Source organism: Neomonachus schauinslandi, chromosome 5, assembly GCF_002201575.2.
Source record: "Neomonachus schauinslandi chromosome 5, ASM220157v2, whole genome shotgun sequence".
Taxonomy (NCBI): Eukaryota; Metazoa; Chordata; class Mammalia; order Carnivora; family Phocidae; genus Neomonachus; species Neomonachus schauinslandi.
In genome coordinates, this window is record NC_058407.1 from 63,772,419 (window position 1) to 63,791,937 (window position 19,519).

General features: G+C 48.2%; 1 protein-coding gene and 1 pseudogene across 2 annotated transcripts; both read right to left on the reverse strand.

Moving 5' to 3' along the window:
* Positions 1 to 5,262: 5,262 nt before the first annotated feature.
* Positions 5,263 to 5,758, reverse strand: LOC110593615 (annotated as a pseudogene).
* Positions 5,759 to 15,801: 10,043 nt separating this feature from the next.
* Positions 15,802 to 19,212, reverse strand: PRPH (peripherin). Of its 2 annotated transcripts, none has more exons than XM_021704867.1 (9): positions 18,662 to 19,212; positions 18,211 to 18,271; positions 17,934 to 18,029; positions 17,367 to 17,534; positions 17,140 to 17,265; positions 16,830 to 17,050; positions 16,670 to 16,719; positions 16,343 to 16,422; positions 15,802 to 16,085 (listed from the first exon to the last, which is right to left on the reverse strand). In XM_021704867.1, the coding sequence occupies exons 1-9, from the start codon at positions 19,201 to 19,203 to the stop codon at positions 16,020 to 16,022; spliced, it is 1,410 nt and encodes a 469-aa protein (XP_021560542.1). In that variant the 5' UTR covers positions 19,204 to 19,212; the 3' UTR covers positions 15,802 to 16,019. The 2 variants fall into 2 exon arrangements, with proteins under 2 accessions (XP_021560542.1, XP_044770790.1); XM_044914855.1 differs by having other exon boundaries at positions 15,802 to 16,088.
* Between the last annotated feature and the right edge of the window lie 307 nt (positions 19,213 to 19,519).

The window sequence follows — 19,519 nt, forward strand, 5'->3', positions numbered from 1 at the left end:
TCTTTCTTTCTTTCTTTCTTTCTTTCTTTCTTTCTTTCTTTCTTTCTCATAAATAATCTCTATGCCCAATGTGGGGCTCAAACTCAGGACCCCAAGATCAAGAGTCGCATGTTCCACCTACTAAGCCATTCAGGATTATCAATCCTTAATTGATTTTCCACCTGGGAATTGTAAGGAACTCTTTCCTTTGTTTTCCTAGTTTTTCTACTGATTCTCTCGGGTTTTCTATACAGATAATTGTATCTTCTGCAAATGAAAAGTTACATACATTCCCTTTCAATCTTTACACCTTGCTGGGTTTTTGTTGTTGTTGTTGTTGTTGTTATTTTGTTTTGTTCGATTTTTTCTTACATCATTGTTACATCATTACAAAACTTTCAATATTATATTAACATAGTAGCAGCACCAGGGGCAACCCTGAACCCTGACCTGGGAAACCATCTAAAGTTTTTCTCATTTTCACCTTTTTTTGATAAAACAATCTCAAACTTACAGAAAATTTGCATGGGTAGTACACAAAACTTCTTCTCAACTATTTAAGAGTAAGTTACCACTATGTTGCCCCATCTCCATCCAATGCTTTAGTGTATTTTTCTTGCTAACCAGAACATTCTCCTACATAACCACAATACAACCATCAAAATCAGGAAAAGAATACTGATACATTCTTTCCGTCTCACCTTCAGACCCCATTCAAGTTTCACCAGTCTTCTTCTTCTTTTTATTTTTTTAAAGATTTATTTATTTTAGAGGGGTGGGGGAGGGGCAGAGAGAGAGCATCTCAAGCTGACCCCTGGCTGAGTGAGGAGCCTGATGCTTTGGCTCAATGCAGGGCTGGATGCAGGGCTCGATCTCACAACCCTGAGATTATGACCTGAGTAGAAATCAAAAGTCGGACACTTAACGGATTGAGCCACCCAGCACCCCAGTTTCACCAGTCTTGCAAGTGATATCCTTTATAGCAAAAGGACCCAGCCCAGAAGCAGGTGTTGCATTTAGTTGTCTCCTTCAATCTGGAACAGTCCTTCATTCTTGAATTTCATGACCTTGATGCGTTTGAGGATCATAGGCCCTTTATTTGTAGATTGCCTCTCAATTTGGGTTTGTCTGCTGTGCCCTCATGACTAGACTCAGGGCACGCATCTCTGGCAGGACTGTCGTGGAAATGATGCTGTTTTCTTTCTACTGCATCCTACCAGGTGGTGCGCACCTCCATATGTCCTATTACTTTGATTACTTCATTAAAGTAAGACCAGCTTTCTCCGCTGTAAATCACTCTTTCCCATTGTAATTTTTATTTTGTGTGTGTGTGAGTGAGTATGTTGAGCTTATGTAAATATTCCAACTTTCACTTTACTTAATTACATCAGTATGGACTCATACTTTCCTGTTATTTTCAGTGGATTATTACCCAATTACTAATATTGTTTCTTTTTACACTCAGGTTGACTCTGATTTGGTCAGTTGGGGCCCTTTCAAGTCATCTTCTGTGTCCTGTCAGCTTGACTACATCTTTTTAGCATTTATCAGTTTTTAGCATTTCTTCTCTTTCTAGCATAGCAACACGTTTCGGGCTCAAATTATACTTTCCCTACATCAGCTCTGGAATCAGCCATTTCTCCAAGGAGCTCTGGTTCCTTTTAGTGGAGTAAGTTATTTAGAAACCAAGAGCTGATCCAAATGAGTTGAAAGCTTATGTCTACATAACAACCCGCACATGAGTGTTTTTAGTAGCTTTATTCATAATTGCCGAAACTTGGAAGCAACCAAGATGTCTTTCGATAGCTGAATGGATAAACAAACTGGTATGGCTATACAATAGAATATTATTTAGTGATAAAAAGAAATGAGCTATTACGCCACCAAAAGGAATCTTAAATGCATATTGCTAAGTGAAAGAAGCCAATCTCAAAAGGCTATATACTATATGATTCCAATTATATGACATTCTGAAAAAGGCAAGAGGTAGCAGGAAGGAAAGTTGCCAGGGGGTAGGGGAGAGGGAGATCAACAGGCAGGGCACAGAGAATTTTTAGTGAAGGGAAACCATCTGTATGATACGGTAATAGTGAACACATGACATTATGCATTTGGCAACACCCATAGAACTGTCCAACACAAAAAGTGATCTTCAATGTAAACTATGGACATTAGTTAATAATAATGTATCATTAGTTCATCAATTGTAATAAATGTATCACACCAATACAAAATGTTAACTACATGGGGAATCCTTTCCCTCTTAGGGTGGCAGAGGGAAAGTATTTGGAAACCTCTGTACTTTCTCTTCAATTTTTCTATAAATCTAAAAATGCTCTAATAAATAAAGCCTATTAAAAACAACAAAAAGAAAAGAGGGGCGCCTGGGTAGCTCTGTCATTAGCTCAGTCAGTTAAGTGTCTGCTTTTGGCTCAGGTCATGATCTTAGGGTCTTGGGATCAAGTCCCACATTGGGCTCCTTGCTCAGCGGGGAGCCTGCTTCTCCCTCTGCCTGCCACTCCTCCTGCTTGCATGCTCTCTCTCTCTCTCTCTGACAAATAAATAAATAAATAAATAAATAAATAAATAAATAAATAAATAAATAAAATCTTAAAAAAAAGAAAGAAAGAAAGAAGAGAAAAGAAAAGAAACAAAACGAAAAGAAAAGGAAAGAAAAGAAAAGAAACGAAACCAAGAGCTGGACACTAACTCTGCTCATTGCTATTAGGGTATTAGTGTCCCAGTTCCTCTCAGTGAACAGAGCTAGGGAATATAGTCTACACACACAAATATAGTCTATATGCACACATATGCATGAATACGCCACATTTACATCTCTATTTCTATATCCAAATATATTGAAAACCATGAGGTCAAGGCTGGCCTTTATAAACCATGTCATTTACCTGTTTTAAAATAGTTCAGTTTTTTGCGGCACCTGGGTAGCTCTGTCATTAAGCATCTGCCTTTGGCTCAGGTCATGATCCCAGAGTCCTGGGATCGAGTCCCGCATCGGGCTCCCTGCTCGGCGGGAAGCCTGCTTCTCCCTCTCCCACTCCCCCTGCTTGTGTTCCCTCTCTCACTGTGTCTCTCTCTGTCAAATAAATAAATAAAATCTTTACAAAAATAAAAAATAAATAAAATAGTTCAATTTTTCTACTGTCTTTAGCAAATATCTTAGGAACTTCCCAAATTAATATGGGCTCTCTTCTCTTTGCCAGATCCAATTAATGAATTGAGATGAAAAATTCAGCAATAAAAAAAAAGACTGAGATCAGCCAAAGGGTTATTCTATAATTCCTTTGTTTTAAGATTCATATACGCAGATGTTAATAATCAGACCTAACCTACAGTGCTTTCTTTAACCCTCTGCTGATGAGGTTTATTTTCTCATTTCAAATATTTGAGACTCATTTGCCTTTTTTTTTTTTTTAAAGATTTTATTTATTTGACAGAGAGAGACACAGCGAGTGAGGGAACATAAGCAGGGGGAGTGGGAGAGGGAAAAGCAGGCTTCCCTCTGAGCAGGGAGCCCGATGCGGGGCTTGATCCCAGGACCCTGGGATCATGACCTGAGCCGAAGGCAGACGCTTAATGACTGAGCCACCCAGGCGCCTCAAGACTCATTTGCCTTAAAAGGGGTAGCAAAGAGAGCTTCATTTATGGTCAAGTTCTGTGGATGTGGCCTGGTAACTGTTTCCTAGAAGAAACGTGTCAGTATTCCCCTTGTAGAATCTTTCCCAGTGCACAAATGACTGACAAGGATGACAACCAATGGCAGTTTTTCTTTTCTTATTTGAGGTATTAAGAAGCAAGCATCTTTTAAAAAATATTTTATTTATTTGACAGAAAGAGACACAGCGAGAGAGGGAACACAAGCAGGGGGAGTGGGAGAGGGAGAAGCAGGCTTCCTGTGGAGCAGGGAGCCCGATGCGGGGCTCAATCCCAGGACCCTGGGATCATGACCTGAGCCAAAGGCAGACGCTTAAGGACTGAGCCAGCCAGGCACCCCAAGAAACAAGCATTTTCTAGTTCCTAACAAACTTCTTTTCTTTTAAAGATTTTATTTATTTATTTGAGAGAGAGAACGGGGGGGGGGGGTTGCGGAGGGAGAAGCAGGCTCCCGGCTGAGCAGGGAGCCCCATGTGGTGCTCCATCCCAGGACGCTGGGATCATGACCTGAGCTGAAGGCAGACGCTTAACCGGCTGAGCCACCCAGGTGCCCCACTGACAAACTTTTAAAGTAGCAAGCATATGGGGCCCCTGGGTGGCTCTGTTGGTTAAGTGTCTGCCTTTGGTTCAGGTCATGATCCAGGGGTCCTGAGATCACTCCGCATGGGCTCCTTGCTCAAGGGGGAGTCTGCTTGTCCCTCTCCTCCTACTCTTCCCCCTGCTTGTGTTCTCTCTCTCAAATAAGTAAATAAAATCTTTTTAAAAAATAAAAAAATAAAGTAACAAGCATACAACTCTGAGCAAACAGAAGAATTTTGTTGTGTGGGGGCACCTGGGTGGCTCAGATGGCTAAGCTTCTGCCTTCGGCTCAGGTCATGATCTCCAGGTCCTGGGATTCAGCCCCATGTTGGGCTCCCAGCTCAGCAGGGAGTCTGCTTCTCCCTCTGCCTGTCCCTCTGTATGTGCTCTCTCTGTCTCTCTCTCTCTCAAATGAATAAATAAAATCTTTTCAAAAAAAGAATTTTGTTGTGTCCTATAAAATGTATAAATTATCTCTTGGACTAGAGAGACCTTAATCTAGTAACCATAGTGATAATTTGTCAATTCCATTTCTTCTTGAGAAAAAGAAATGTAACCACTCATTCTAAAGAGTCCTTTGCAGTTGCAGTCAGAATCGACCAGATCTCCCAGAGTATTTTGGCTTCCCTCTTCCCTCTCTTGCTGTCTCTCTCTCTGTCAAATAAATAAATAAATAAAATCTTAAAAAAAAAGAAAATATTTTGATTTTATAATTATTATTTATTTAGATTTAATAAGTTTTAGTACTTTTTCTTTTTATTATCCTCGCTTCTCATATCCCACCACTTTCTTCCATGACTACTTTTTCCTACTTTTTCATTTTTTGTTGTTGTTTAGTTTTTATGTCATAATCATAAACTAACTCTGCAATCCAGCTAGACTTGGAGGGGAGCAAGGAAAATATGGAACCCACAGAACTGCAGCGAGAGCATGAAGATTATAGAATACTTTGAGCAGATAGGGGTGAAGGGGCGCTCTCCTGAGCTACAGAAGGAATACTCTGGTAGTTAAGATAAACACAAGTGAAATTTATTAGATTTGTCTGCAGTTAGCAATGGTGATTTTTTTTGCTGGTCTTGCCATTCCTGGACCCAAAGTGCTCCATGGCTTCCATAATATTCATGTCGTCCTTCAGCTTGCCAAAGACCACATGCTTGCTGGGTAACCACTCAGTGTTGGCAGTGCAGATGAAAAACTGGGAACAATTTGTGTTGGATCCAGCAGGTGTCATGGACAAGATGCCAGGCCCTGAGCGCTTCAGGATGAAATTCTCATCCTCAGATTTCTCCTCATAGTTGGACTTGCCGCCAGTGCCATGATGGCGTGTGATGTCACCACCGTGGCACAGAAATCCCCGAATAATCCTGTGAAAGCAGGGACCTTTAGAACCAAATCCTTTCTCCCCAGTGCTCAGAGCACAAAAGTCTTCTGCTGTCTTGGGAACTTTGTCTGCAAACAGCTGGAAGGAAACGAAGCTCAAGGGCCGGTGCCCCAGGGCGATGTGGAAGAAGACGGTGGGTTTGACCATGGCCAGGCTGTGTGGGAGCTCAGGGCTGCCGTGTCTGCCCTACTGCTTCGTTTTTTAACTTCTTATCTGGAGTATCTCCTCTAAAGATTCTATCAGAGAGAATATGTGGGTGATAAAATTCTGAATTCTTCGTCTTAAAATTTCATCAAATCATTGATACTTCAAGGATAGAATTCTAGGTTTGAGACAGTTTCTCAGTGTGCAATATTTCTCTGTCACCTTCTTGTATCTTGTGTTTCTGATGAGAAGTCTGATGCCACCATGATCCTTATTCCTTTGTAGGCATTCTCCGTGAGCTTTTGGAATTTTCTCTTTATTGTTGATGTCCTGAGACTTCAAATGCAGATTCTGATTCAGTGAGGCTGGAGCGGGTCTGAGAGTCCTGAAATCTAACTGTATCATGTCCTGGTATGTGTTTTGATTTATCCAAAGGAGCACCTGAAGGGCTTTGCAATTACACCTATCTTTTGCACTGGAGAATTTTTATTAAAGTCTGGTTCATGGCTTGGCAGCACTGCCCACCCAGACCCACTGAAACAGAATCTGCATTCTAATAAGATCCTCACGTGATTTGTATACATGCTGAAGTTTGGGAACTACTAGTTTATTTTATTCTCTCCCACTCAAACTCCTGTTGGACAGATTTAGGCATTTCTGCATCTATTATCCATTTTTTAACTTTTATATTTTCCACTTATCCCTTTGTAAGTTTTGGAGCAATGCATCCCTAATTTAATCTTCAATAGGAGCATTCTGGAATTCTTCAGATGATCTGGGTATTGTACGTATGTGTATATACAGCTGGCCCTCAAACAGCATGGATTTGAACTGTGCGAGTCCACTTATACTGGATTTTTTTCAATAAAAACAGTACAGTACTGGGGCGCCTGGTTGGCTCAGCTGGTTGAGCATCTGCCTTCGGCTCAGGTCATGATCTCAGGGTCCTGGGATCGAGCCCACATTGGGCTCCCTATTCAGCGGAGAGCCTGCTTCTCCCTCTCCTTCTGCCTGCTGCACCCCTTGCTTGTGTGCTCTCTCTCTCTCCTGTCAAATAAATACATAAAATCTTAAAAAAACAACAACAACAACAGTACAGTACTATAAATGCATTTTCTTTTCCTTATGGTTTCCTTAATAACCTTTTCTTTTCTCTAGCTTACTTTATTGTGAGAATACAATCTATGACAATATATATAAAGCAATACATACAAAATATGTATTAATTGACTGTTTATATTATCAGCAAGGCTTCTGGTCAACAGCAGGCTCTTAGTAGTTAGGTTTTTGGAGAGTCAAAAGTTATACATGGGGGCGCCTGGGTGGCTCAGTCATTAAGCGTCTGCCTTCGGCTCAGGCCATGATCCCAGGGTCCTGGGATCGAGCCCCACATCGGGCTCCCTGCTCCGCGGGAAGCCTGCTTCTCCCTCTCCCATTCCCCCTGCTTGTATTCCCTCTCTCACTGTGTCTCTCTCTCTGTCAAATAAATAAATAAAATCTAAAAAAAAAAAAAGTTATACATGGATTTTTGACTGTGTGGGATCAACTCTGTGTGTGCATGTGTATATCTATATATATATTTAATTTTCTGTATATCACAGTGTTTTGACATCCTAAAAAAGAAATAAAAAAACATAAAACTAAAAATAAATGAATAAATAACATAAAACTAGAAAGAGGCTGCCTTTCCAGGGCTAGCTGGCTCTTGACAGCTAGCAGAGGACTCAGCCAGGAGCATGCCTTCAATACGCAAACTAACCAACTCAGAGCCCTGCCTCTTCTATCTGGCCCCTACACCCCAGGAATATATATATACTCCTCTGTCCCTTTTGTGGTGTATTTAAGGGCTCCTTTCCTTTTTATAGCTGAATACTAGTCCATCGTGTGGATAGACCACATTTTGTTTATACATTCATCCACTGATGAACATTCTCATTTTTTTTCCATGATTTGCACTTATGAATGGTGCTGCTATGAACACACATGTTCAGTTTTTTGTTGGAGTACCTGGTTTTCATTCTTTGGGGACTTCTGGGACTATACTGAGAACAATAAAACAGGACCTTTGGGGGAAAAAGAATTATCTTGATTTCTTTTTTTTTTTTTTTTTTTTTTAAAGATTTTATTTATTTATTTGAGACAGAGAGAATGAGAGGGAGGAGGGTCAGAGGGAGAAGCAGACTCCCTGCCGAGCAGGGAGCCCGATGCGGGACTCGATCCCGGGACTCCAGGATCATGACCTGAGCCGAAGGTAGTCGCCTAACCAACTGAGCCACCCAGGCGCCCCTATCTTGATTTCTTGATTCCTGGACCACTAAGAATGCTTTTTGTTTGTTTGTTTTAGGGTGTGGGCTAAGTATTTGTTAATTTGTTGATATATGTTTTCTGTCATTTCTAGGGATTTGGATGTTCGATGGTCAGTTTTATGTGTTGACCTGGCTGGGCTACGGTCCCCAAACACGAAGGTAGGCGTTGTTGTGAAGGTTTATAGATGTGATTAAAATCCACAATCAGTGAACTTGAAGGGAGATTATCCTGGATCAGCTGGGTGAGGCTGATTGAATCCGCTGACAGGCCTTCCGGGGAGGAGCTGGGGCTTCCTTGACGAACAGGGGGCTCCACCTGTGGGCAGCAGTTTCCACCTGTGTGGGACGCCGGCAGCCCACTCTGCCTCCTGTCCTGCCCTCCAGGGTTTGAACTTGCCCAGCAAGCCCCCACAGTCGTGTGGTCTAGTTCCCTGCAATAGATCTCTTAACACCTATCTCCTGCTGGTTCTGCTTCTCTGGTTGAACTCTGACCAATGCGGGTTTTGGTACCTGGAAATGGGTGCTGTTGTAACAAAGACCTAAAAATGTGGACGTGGCTTTGGAATTAGGTAACGGATAGAGTCTGGAATAACTTTGAGGAGGATGATAGGAAAAGCCTACCTAGCTTGCCTTGAAGAGACTGTTAGTAGAAATAGGAATGTTACAGTTTGCTAGTGAGGACTCGGAGGGGAGTGAGGAAGCACGGTCCAGAATACCTAAATCCCCACAGACAGTTGGGAGAAATACGGATGTTAAAGATGCTGCTGGTTGGGGCGCCTGGGTGGCTCAGTCGTTGGGCGTCTGCCTTCGGCTCGGTGATCCCAGGGTCCTGGGATCGAGCCCCGCATCGGGCTCCCTGCTCTGCGGGAGGCCTGCTTCTCCCTCTCCCACTCCCCCTGCTTGTGTTCCCTCTCTCGCTCTCAAATAAATAAATAAAATCTTTAAAAAAAAAAAAAAAGATGCTGCTGGCATCAAGGGCTCAGAAGGAAATGAGGAATATGTTATTGATAGATGGAGGGAAGGAGATATTTTTTATATAGTAGCAGAAAGCTTAGCAGAATTGTGTTTCACAGTTATGTGGAAAGCAGAATTTGTGAGGGTGAAGAGGGGGGTATTTATCTGCGTGGCCGGGTGTTGAAGGTGTGGCTCGATTTTTTTTCTTGCTTGTTTATAGTAAAATATGAGAGGAAAGAGGCAGAAAAGGCATCAGAACTTGGTATTTTAGAAATTTTCAGCCCACCCAGATTGCAAACAATGCTAAAATTAGGCCATTCGCTGTCAGAAAAGTGCTCTGAGGAGAAATCTGAGGGTGTACCTGGACAATCTTTTGCTAGTGCCTAGGAAGGATCAGAGGTCAGAGTACTCAATCCCATGAAGGCCCCTTTGGAGAGATTAGCCATGTGACCCATGGATGTCCTCAGCCATGTCAGCAGAAACCAAGCAGAGAAATGGGATTGTCTAAAAAGATCTGTGGAGGTGCCTCTTGTCTAGTGGAGTAAATCCCAGAGCCATATACAGGAGACCCACATGGTTCCTGAGAATGTCTTGCAGAGACCCTACCAGTTTGTCCTGAAAGAGCCAGACAAAGGGTAAAATGGAAGAAAGCTGTTAGACCCCCACCCCCACCCCAGACTGTACAACCGGGAAACGAAGAGCTGAAAAACACAAGAGAGAGGAAGGCTGATTCCCAGGCCAGACAGTGAGGCCGGGAAGCGGGGCCAGGAGCCACAGAAGAGCATGCCTAGGCCTTGCAACCTTACGTGGTTTTGCCAGGTGGATTTTAAATTTGCTTTGCAACCCCCTTTTTCCTTTCCAGTTCTCCCTTTCTGGATGGGAATGTCTGTAGCTGTTACCTTCTGCCTGTCCCACCGTTGTGTCTTAGGAACAGATAACGTGTTTTCTAGTGTCACAAGTCCACGGAGGGAGAGGAGATTCCCCACCCCCCAGGATCCATTATACCCAGAGCCTCACCCACACCTAATGTAGGTGGTTTAAGTGGTGAGATTTGAGCCTTCTGAGCTGATGACATCTAGATGAGAGTTTGCCCTTCAGCCGATGCTGTAATGGGTTGAGACTTTGGGGGACCCTAAATGGGGTGAATATATTTTGTAGATGAGACCAACATGCATCTTTGGAGACCAGAGGGCAGAACCGTGGTAAGTGTAACAATGCCTTCCCCTGTCTGCATCCCAATGCCCAGAACCTGTGACTATTTTCTTACATGGCAAAGGGATGTTAATGGCATAAGTTAAAGGTTTTGAGATGGGGAGATTAAGCTGGATTGTCTAAATGTGCCCAATGTAATGACAAGGATCTTTACCAGAGGCAAGCAGAGATCAATGATGGGGTCCCTGGCTTTGAAGATGGAAAAGGTCACAGGCCACTGAATGTGGACAGTCTTTAGAAGTTGAATAAGGCTTCTCTAGAGCTTCTAGCAGGAACACAGATCTGTCATCCCATTTTAGACTTTTAACTGCCAGCACTGGAAGATAATAAATTTGTTGTTTTAAGCCACTATGTTTGTGGTAATTTGTTGCAACAGTAATAGGAAATTAATACAGTATGAAGAGAAGCTTCAGGACATGCTCAAGCTGTCCTCTTGAAACGGAAAAAAACCTCTGATGTTTATACTGTGGAAGAATAACTCAACTGCAATCCTTGGTTTATAATTTATGATCTCCCAGGCCACCCTGCTCAGGGAAGCCATCTGGGAGGCCATATTCTGAACCATGTCCCCTCATTCTCCTGCCTACGGGATAGCCAAGACCGCTCAACCCTGCATGAATCATCTCATTTATTCTTCACAATCCTGTGAAGTAGCTTGCTACAATTGTCTCCATTTTACAGATGAGGAAACTGAGGCAAAGAGAGGCCAAGTATCTTTCCCAGAGAAAGATACTAGGTAGACCTTTCGTGCATCTAGTGAGTAAAGATCCAAGATTTAAATGCAGATTCTTAATCACCATGCTATCTGTTAAAATTAAAATGGTACTTTCCACATTCTTTGATGAGTTTAAAAAAACATTTGCTGAAACTGTGGGATTACGCAACAAAACAGGTTTAGGAACAAATACAGTCAACAATGGTTCCGCATTTATCCACATCTATTCATCGGTGGGAGTGGAAGTATACGGGGGGCAAGAGCAGCCTGTCCGCCCCAAGAGCTCAGTGTTTTGGACATGTGTTGGTCTGTCTCGCAGAGGATATGGGAAATGTCAATTAATCTGCTAAGGCTAGTAAAGTGGGCATCTTCTGTGAAAGGAAATGAAAGCAGAACCAAAGAAAGCCCTAGAAGTCAACAGGCAATGGCTATTAGGCCCTGGAAGCCAGAGGACAACTGAAGCCATAAGTAAGAAGGACTATGAGAAGCAAAAGCCAGGGTGGAGGATGAGGGCATTTGCTCATGGTGACAGGAGCCATAGAAGCAGTAGAAGCCTCCATCAGGGAGCAGTGTGCGTCTGCGGCTGAGGGGCCTGTCACTTCTCAGGCTCGGTGGGGCCTGGGGGGCTGCAGAGTCCATTCTTCCTGGGAGGCCAGGTCACCCACCCGTTTCTGGGTTCCTGGAAGCCATTCCCACTCCACCCCAGGCAGCTGCAATCCTCAGTCCCCTTATTTCCAGGTGTAAGCTCACAATTCACTCCCCTTTGCCTGAGATGTCTGGTTAGTCTCTGTTCTTTGCAATGCAGATAATGAGCTCCTTCCACCCACTGCAGGTGGCCCCTAAGGAATCATCCCGGCTACAATAGTGGGCACCCCCCTGGGGTCCAGGACGCCTGCCCACGTGCCCACCACATCTGGTTCCTTCTAGGAACTACTAAATAAATGTGGCCACCTCCTTGCTCTTGAGATGACCTTCTTATAGATGTCATGGGAACTATCTCCGTGCTTCCCGCAAGCTGAGTACAATAAAATCAATGTGGTGTAAGCTTTCTTAATTACGATCAAATCCCAGCCCTGTCTTCCTGAGGTTAACATCTGATCCCCCTTGGTTAGAATTGGATTTGGAGTTTTCCTAAAATTCTTCAATCATAGCCAAGTCTGAATTTGTGTCATTTCAATAGATGGCTGGATCCACCCAGGACAATTTGATTCTTTCTAATTCTCCCCAGCATTTTAACATGTTCAAGTATGGGGGGTTTTTTTTTCAATTTTTTTTTGCCACAATCCAAGATAAAAAAAATGTATTTTATATGACAAGCCAATACACATGTATATAAATACATTGAAAGGTTTCACCACACCCTAACACTTTCTATTCTTTTTCTTTTTCTTTTTTAATAAAGATTTTATTTATTTATTTGACAGAGAGAGCGAGAGAGGGAACACAAGCAGGGGGAGTGGGAGAGGGAGAAGCAGGCTTCCCGCCGAGCAGGGAGCCTGATGTGGGGCTCCATCCCAGGACCCCGGGATCATGACCTGAGCCGAAGGCAGACGCTTAACGACTGAGCCACTCAGGCGCCCCTCTTTTTCTTTCTAAATGTTGGTTTTGACCCAGTAATTTATATCACAATGTTTCATGACCCATTGTTTGAAAATTACTGGTCTAGTTTCGCCTTTCTCCAAAATTTCACTTCTCAAATGCCGGTCTTCCTTTGCTCTGGTTCTTTCTTTTCTTTCCTCAAGTATCTCGAGAGTAGTCAGCTCTCCACTCCCTCACCTGGGTTCACTCTTCAAGTGGCAGTGTTTTGTCTCCGGCCCTGCCCTGCCCTGCCCTGCCCTGAGGGGGCCCTTCCTGAGGTCTGTAACATCTTCCTTGTTGATAGAGCCCAGATTTTCTGTTATCTAACCCATGCTCCCTGCATCCTCTGGTGCGGCTGCTCCTTCCCCCTTGAAAGCTTTCTCTTGCCTTCCCAAGGCCACGCCAAAGCTTTTGTCTGTTTTTCTGTAGTAATATTTCTCCTGTGAGGTAATAAGTGCCACTGAATGAAAGGGAGAGAAAGCAAGAGGTATAAACAATGTGTGTATATATGTGCCCGTGTGTGGAGGGCAATGGTGGTGGGAAGCCTGCACAATATCTGCAGTGGGCACTGTGGTTGATTCTCAGTATCAGATGATTAGCCCAAGTCAGTCAGTAGCTTTCCCTGGCAACTGTTACTACTCCAGGATTGGGCACACCAATGGCCTTAGCCGGACAGTCTAAAGGAAAAGACTGTATCTCACACCCGGGAGGAGGTTTTTCTCTTTCCTCCACTGGATGTGAAGAGGGAAGCATCACCCAGTAGCTGCTGGCAGCCATCTTGGGGCCATGAGAAGAACTACCCTAAGGACAAAGCTTCAAGGAGGAAGGCTGAGTAGAACCTTGGACAGAATCTAAGTCCTTGATGACATCATTGAACTACTGAATCAACAGCCCTCAGAGCCTGCCTACCTCTGGTTCCTTGTTACATGAGCTATTTCTTTTTCTTTTTTCCTTTTTTTTTTTTTAAGATTTTATTTATTTGACAGAGAGAGAGAGAGCGAGAGAGGGTACACAAGCAGGGGGTGAGAGAGGGAGTGGGAGAGGGAGAAGCAGGCTTCCTGCCGAGCAGGGAGCCCGATATGGGGCTCGATCCCAGGACCCTTGGATCATGACCTGAGCTGAAGGCAGACGCTTAATGACTGAGCCACCCAGGTGCCCCTATTTCTTTCTTTTTCTTAAAAAATGAGGTATTATGTTACTTGTAGCAGAGAGCATCCTGATTCAGTATATCAAAATATCCCATCACACCTGAACTCCAGACCTCTGGATCCACCTGCCTGCCAGGTCTTCCTCTTGGCTGTTCCATAACATCTCACACTCAGTAGGCCTAAAACGGACTTTGTCTGGGCCCCCTCCTCCCCCTCCTCTAGTCTTCTGTGAAAGATCCACCAACTGCCTGACTCAAGCCAAAACCTTCAGTCATCTCTGCTATTTATTTCCCTCCTGCCCCCAGTGGCAATGTTTCCTTGGGTGTAGCAGAGTCCCTCCGCCCTGAATATTTCTCAAATCCACCCACTTCTCTGCTCACTATCACCTCTTGCCTGTTCCCCTGCAACAGCCTCTGACCTGGTTCTCTGCCTCCTAATGGCTTCTGCACACCACAGCCAGAGTGATCTTTCTAAAATGCAAATCTGAATGCTTCACCCTCCTGATGAAACCATGTTTTTTTCCCTTTTCCTTAGGATGCATTCGGAGAAAGCCTTCATATGGCACGTGAGGTCCTGCATGACCTAGCCCACATGTCATCTTTGCAACCTCAGGGCCATTCCTCCTTTCTGTCCTTCATTCCAGAATGATAGAGGTATTCCAGTTCAAAAACTGGCTCTGTCTCACCTCCTGACTGACTTATCTATCTAGAAAGGCCTCCTCCTCTCCCTGCTTTACCTGAATAACTCCTGCTCATTTCAGTGCTCAGCATGATGGGGGGGACATTTACCGCAAGCCTGGGTTAGACGCTCTTCGTGTCCCCACAAAGTCATCTTCTTTCCCAGTCACAGTGCTCTTCACAAGGCTGTAATGACCTGCTTGTCAGTCCCTCACCCCTACCCCAGACTGGGAACTCCTTGAGAGTGGGGACCCTGGCTTACTCCCTGCATGTAGCACAATAATTGACTGAAAAAGATCATTTTAAACAAACTCAGACTTGACCTGAAGGCAAGAGTAGGATGGAATAGAGTTGGAGGGCATTGTAGAAGTGGACATTTTCAAGCAGGGTGGAGAGTGAGGGTGACAGAATCTGATTTGCTAGCCAAGTGTGTCAAGTAGGTTTAGGTGGGTGGCAGGGCAAGGCCAAGGGCAAGACATCACTGAGGGAGATAATGACCCCAGGCAAACGATGATGGTGGCCCAGACTAGGGTGGTGGCAGTGGAGATGGGGAGAACAAGACAGACTTGAAAGAATTAAGAAGTAGAATTAACAGAATTGGAGGGGTAAGAAAAGAAAGGAGTAGAAGATGAGGTGTTCTAATTTGGCAGCAGAAGTCCTTAGTGGTGCCTTCTTCTAGAGTGGGGAACCCCGAAGGAAGAACATGATCGCAGGTGCAGAGGGAAATGAGGAACTCTGTTTTGGACATGTTGAGTTTGAGGGGCCTACGGCACATCCAGAAGGCACCTGGACATTCAGGGCCGCCGTAACAGAAGTTGAGAAGGAGTGGATGTAGAACTAGGAGAAGGATAGATAGGAGTCATAGATGCCAAGATACAGGATGCAGAAAAGAAATGCGTAGAGACGGGGCGCCTGGGTCATTAAGTGTCTGACTTTGGCTCAGGTCATGATCCCAGGGTCCTAAAGGAAAGGACTGTATCTCACACCCGGGAGGAGGTTTTTCTCTTTCTTCCACTGGATGTGAAGAGGGAAGCATCACCCAGTAGCTGCTGGCAGCCATCTTGGGACCATGAGGAGAACTATCCTAAGGACAAAGCTTCAAGGAGGAAGGCTGAGTAGAACCTTGGACAGAATCTAAGTCCCGCATCGGGCTCCCTGCTCCACAGGAAGCCTGCTTCTCCCTCTCCCACTCCCCCTGCTTGTGTTCCCTCTCTCTGTGTCAAATAAATAAAATCTTAAAAAAAAAAAAAAGACTAGAGACAAGGGGAAAATACTGCTGAGCCCCCTCCCCACAGGCACCCCCACTTCCACAGACACAAACGCACTGGAGACGTTTCTCTTGACAGCAGTTTTATTTGATTCAAAAGTGAAACTCAGACCCTGGCCCGCTCCACTGGTCATGGGATAATGGCAGGAGGAGAATAGATCTGGGGATCGCCAGCCTCTTACTAGGACTCAATAAGGGGAACACACAGGTCATATATATGTGTCAGGGCAGGGAGAGAAGGGCCAGGTACTGCTGGCTGGGTAGGGCTTGGCCACAGGGCAGGGAAGGGGTGACTTGTGCCATCCCCTAGACACATGCAGAGCCGAGAGGACTAATTCCGTACAGGTGTTGGGGTCTGGGACTTGGAGCAGGCCTAGGGCAGGTCAGGGAGCTCTGGACCAATGGGTTCAGTAGCTGTGAGTAGAAGACTTGTCCAGCTCACTGCGCTGCTCCTTCTGGGACTCAGTCACCACCTGCTGGGGCAAGGCATGTGAAGGGCACAAACCATTCAGCACCACCCTCCTTTGCTCTCCTTTGGGGTATGCTGTCTCCTTCTCCAGCAAAACCAGCTGAGGCTCCTGACTATCTAATCCACCTTCTCTATCTCCCTGTCTCCCTCTAGCCCCAAAGACCACTAACCCTCAATACTCTAAAATCGGCGGCAGCCAGGTTGGGGCTCAGAAATAATGTGGGCAATGATGGGGTCCTGGGCTCAAGTGGTCCATCTCACCTCCCCATCCCGGGTCTCAATGGTCTTGATCAGAACCATCTTCCTGCTGTGGCTGTCCTGAGGAGGCTCCACCTCAGGCACTGGAAAAAGTAGGATGAAGAGGTGGAAGAGAGGAGGCTTGCGGTTTCTCTCTTTTTAAGCCCTCACTCTCATCTATGAGGGAAGGGGAGTGGCAGGGCATGAGGAGCAGGGCATGAGTACAGACTAGGACTCAGTAGTTCATGGACAGAATCGATTCCTGAGCAGAGGCATACATAGCAAGAGTCTGGTCAGGGCAGAAGCAGACAGGGGGACAGGCAGATTGGAAGCCAGGCGTGGGAGACTCACCAGCCGTCTTTATACTTAAGGATGCAAAAGAATGGACTGGCACGGAGATCCTGGGAGCGAAGCAAGGGGTCAGCGACTGGGCCCAGGCCCCGCCCCTTCCCTGAACACCCAATCCCTACCATCCCTTACACTCCCACCCTCCAGCAGCCCTGCCCCCCACCTGCTCTCCTCGCCCTCCAGCAGCTTCCGGTAGGTGGCGATCTCGATGTCCAGGGCCATCTTGACGTTGAGGAGCTCCTGGTACTCGCGCAGGTGCCGGGCCATCTCCTCCTTTAGCTGTCGCAGCTCCTCCTCGAGCCTCGCGGCACCCGCCTGGTACCCGCCCGCCTCCAGGGCAAAGTGCTCCTCTAGCTCCCGCAGCTGTCTGAGCAGCGCCTCGTTCTGGGGGGGCGCAGGGGGTCACTGGGGGAACAGCCTTAATCCTCCGCGGCCCCCCCTCCCCGGGCCTGGGCGCGAAGCCCTGTACTCACCGTGCCGCGCAGCCCGTCCACCTCACAAGTCAGGCTCTGTATCTGGCGTCGGGACTCGTTCATCTCCTGCTTGGCCTGACGCAGGGCCTCGTGGTTCCGGTTGGCGGCGTCGGACAGGTCGGCGTACTGCGGCGTGCGAGGCAACAGGGCCGTGAGCTGACGGCACGCGCGCTCCCCGCAGCGCCCCGCTCGCCCAGACCCTCCCTCGCCCTCCCGGGCTCTCGCACCTTGGACTTGTACCACTCCTCTGCCTCCTGCAGGTTCTTCGCCGCGATGCTCTCGTACTGAGCGCGGATGTCCCTCAGCGCCGCCGTCAGCTCAGGCTTCACGGTGGCCTCCACCTCGACCTGCTGCACCTGCTGGCTCTCCACGCTCACCTGCAGGTCTCGCAGCTCCTGCGGCCCAGGACAACAAGTTGTCGAGGTTGCCGCGCGGATCCCATGCGGGCCGCGCAGTTCACGCACAGAAAAGAGAAGAAACACTCGAATGAACAGAAGGGGGTGCCAGGGAGTGCAGCGCGCAGAGGGCTGCGCGTCCTGCGCCCCGGTGTGCTCCAAGCCGGCGGCCAAGCGACGGAGTGCAGTTCCGCCGCTCGCCACCAGGTGGCGCAGGGGTGGGAGTCAAACCACCTGTAGAGGGCGGGTTGAGGGGCTGCGTCTACCCAGCGAATCTCACTTATCTTCCCTCGGGCGAGTCCTCCGCCGCATTCGCCAGTCTTCTCCAGCGCCTGCCTTTCAGCTCCAATGAGACCACCTGCAACCTTCGAAGCCTCTACTGACACTCGGCCCACCTACCTCCTCGTGTAGCTTCTTGAGGAACTCAATCTCATCCATCAGAGACTCAATCTTGCGCTCTAGTTCCAGGCGGGACAGGGTGGCGTCGTCCACGTCCTTAAGGGGGTGGCAGTGGGGGTTCAAGAGCAGGGAGGGACTGCTCAGGCCGAGGAAGGGCCAGGCCCTCCCTGCCTGTCTCTGGAGGCTTCTGGTCGCCTCCTGGCGCCCACACTTGTCACCCTAGATGCAGGCGGGGGTAGACGTGGGGAGACTGCGCTGACGTGGGGCCCGGGCTCACCTTGCGGAAGAGCACGAGGCTGTGCTCCGCATCCTCCCGCTTGCGCGTCTCCTCCTCCAACCTGGCAAGCAGAACGGGCAGAGGCCGAGCTGCAGGGTCACCGCCCAAGCATCAGCCCGCGCAGCCCAGGGTCTAGGTTAGAGGCTGCTACCGTCCAGGACTCTGAGGAAGGAGGGGTCTTCAAGCTGCCCGACTTTGTCTCTAACGGGCTGGGAGCTGAGAGGGGACCCCCTTTAGACACAGGGCAGACATAGTGGCTCCTCCCTCCCCTCCCCAGAGAGGCAGCACGCTGGTAGGGGGGGGACGGTGAGAGCCCGCGGGCGAGCTTGCTCCCTGCACGCGCCTGGGCAGACGAGGGGAGCCACTCCCTCCGGCGTCCGGCCGGGCAGGCAGCCGAGCGAGGAGCAGCCGCCTCGACGGCCGCCGCCCAGCCCCGGCCCTGCCCCCTGACCTCTGCTTGAGCGCCGCCACGTCCTCCGCCAGCCCGTCGCGCTCCACCTGCACCCGGTCGCGCTCGCGGCCCAGCAGCTCCAGCTCCCTGCGCAGCTCGCGCAGCTCCTGCTGGCACAGCTGGTCGGCGCGCGCCGGCTCCTGGCCCCGGGCCTGGCTCAGCTCCCCGCGCAAGGCCGCGTTCTGCTGCTCCAGGAAGCGCACCTTCTCAATGAAGTTGGCGAAGCGGTCGTTGAGCTCTTGCAGCTCCTGCTTCTCGTTGCTGCGCGTGGCCAGGAACTCCTGGTTCAGGGCCTCGGCCATGGAAAAGTCGAGGCGCTCCGAGGGCAGGCGCAGGAGGGCGCCCGCGCCCGCCCGGGGGCCGCGGAAGCTGCCCAGGCGCACGGAGGAGCCGGGGGACGCCGAGCTCAGCAGGCGGCTGCTCGAGAAGCGGGAGCTGGACGCATAGGAGTAGGCCCCGGGGGACAGTGAGGGCGGTGGCCCGAAGGTGCGGCGGTAGGAGGTGGAAGTGACGCCGGCTCGGAGGCCCGACGGGTGGCTCATGGCGGCCGAGGATGGGCAGTCACCGCTGGCAGAGCTGGTCCGGGAGCTGGGAGGGAGCTGCAGACCGCTGCGAGGCGGCTTTATAGCCCTGCAGGCTCAGGGGGGGCACGGGCAGCTCCTCCCACTGGCCTGACGGCGGGGCTATGTGGGGAGGGGGACGCCCCACCCCTGCGGAGCAGCAGGAGAGCCGCACCCTCCCGCCAAGGCTGTTGGCACCCTGCCTACTTGCTTCCCCCTGTTGCTGGCGGGGAGGGAAGCGGGCCTGGCGACCACCGGCAGGCCTGGGATGGGGGTCAGCACCTTCCAGCGGGCATCC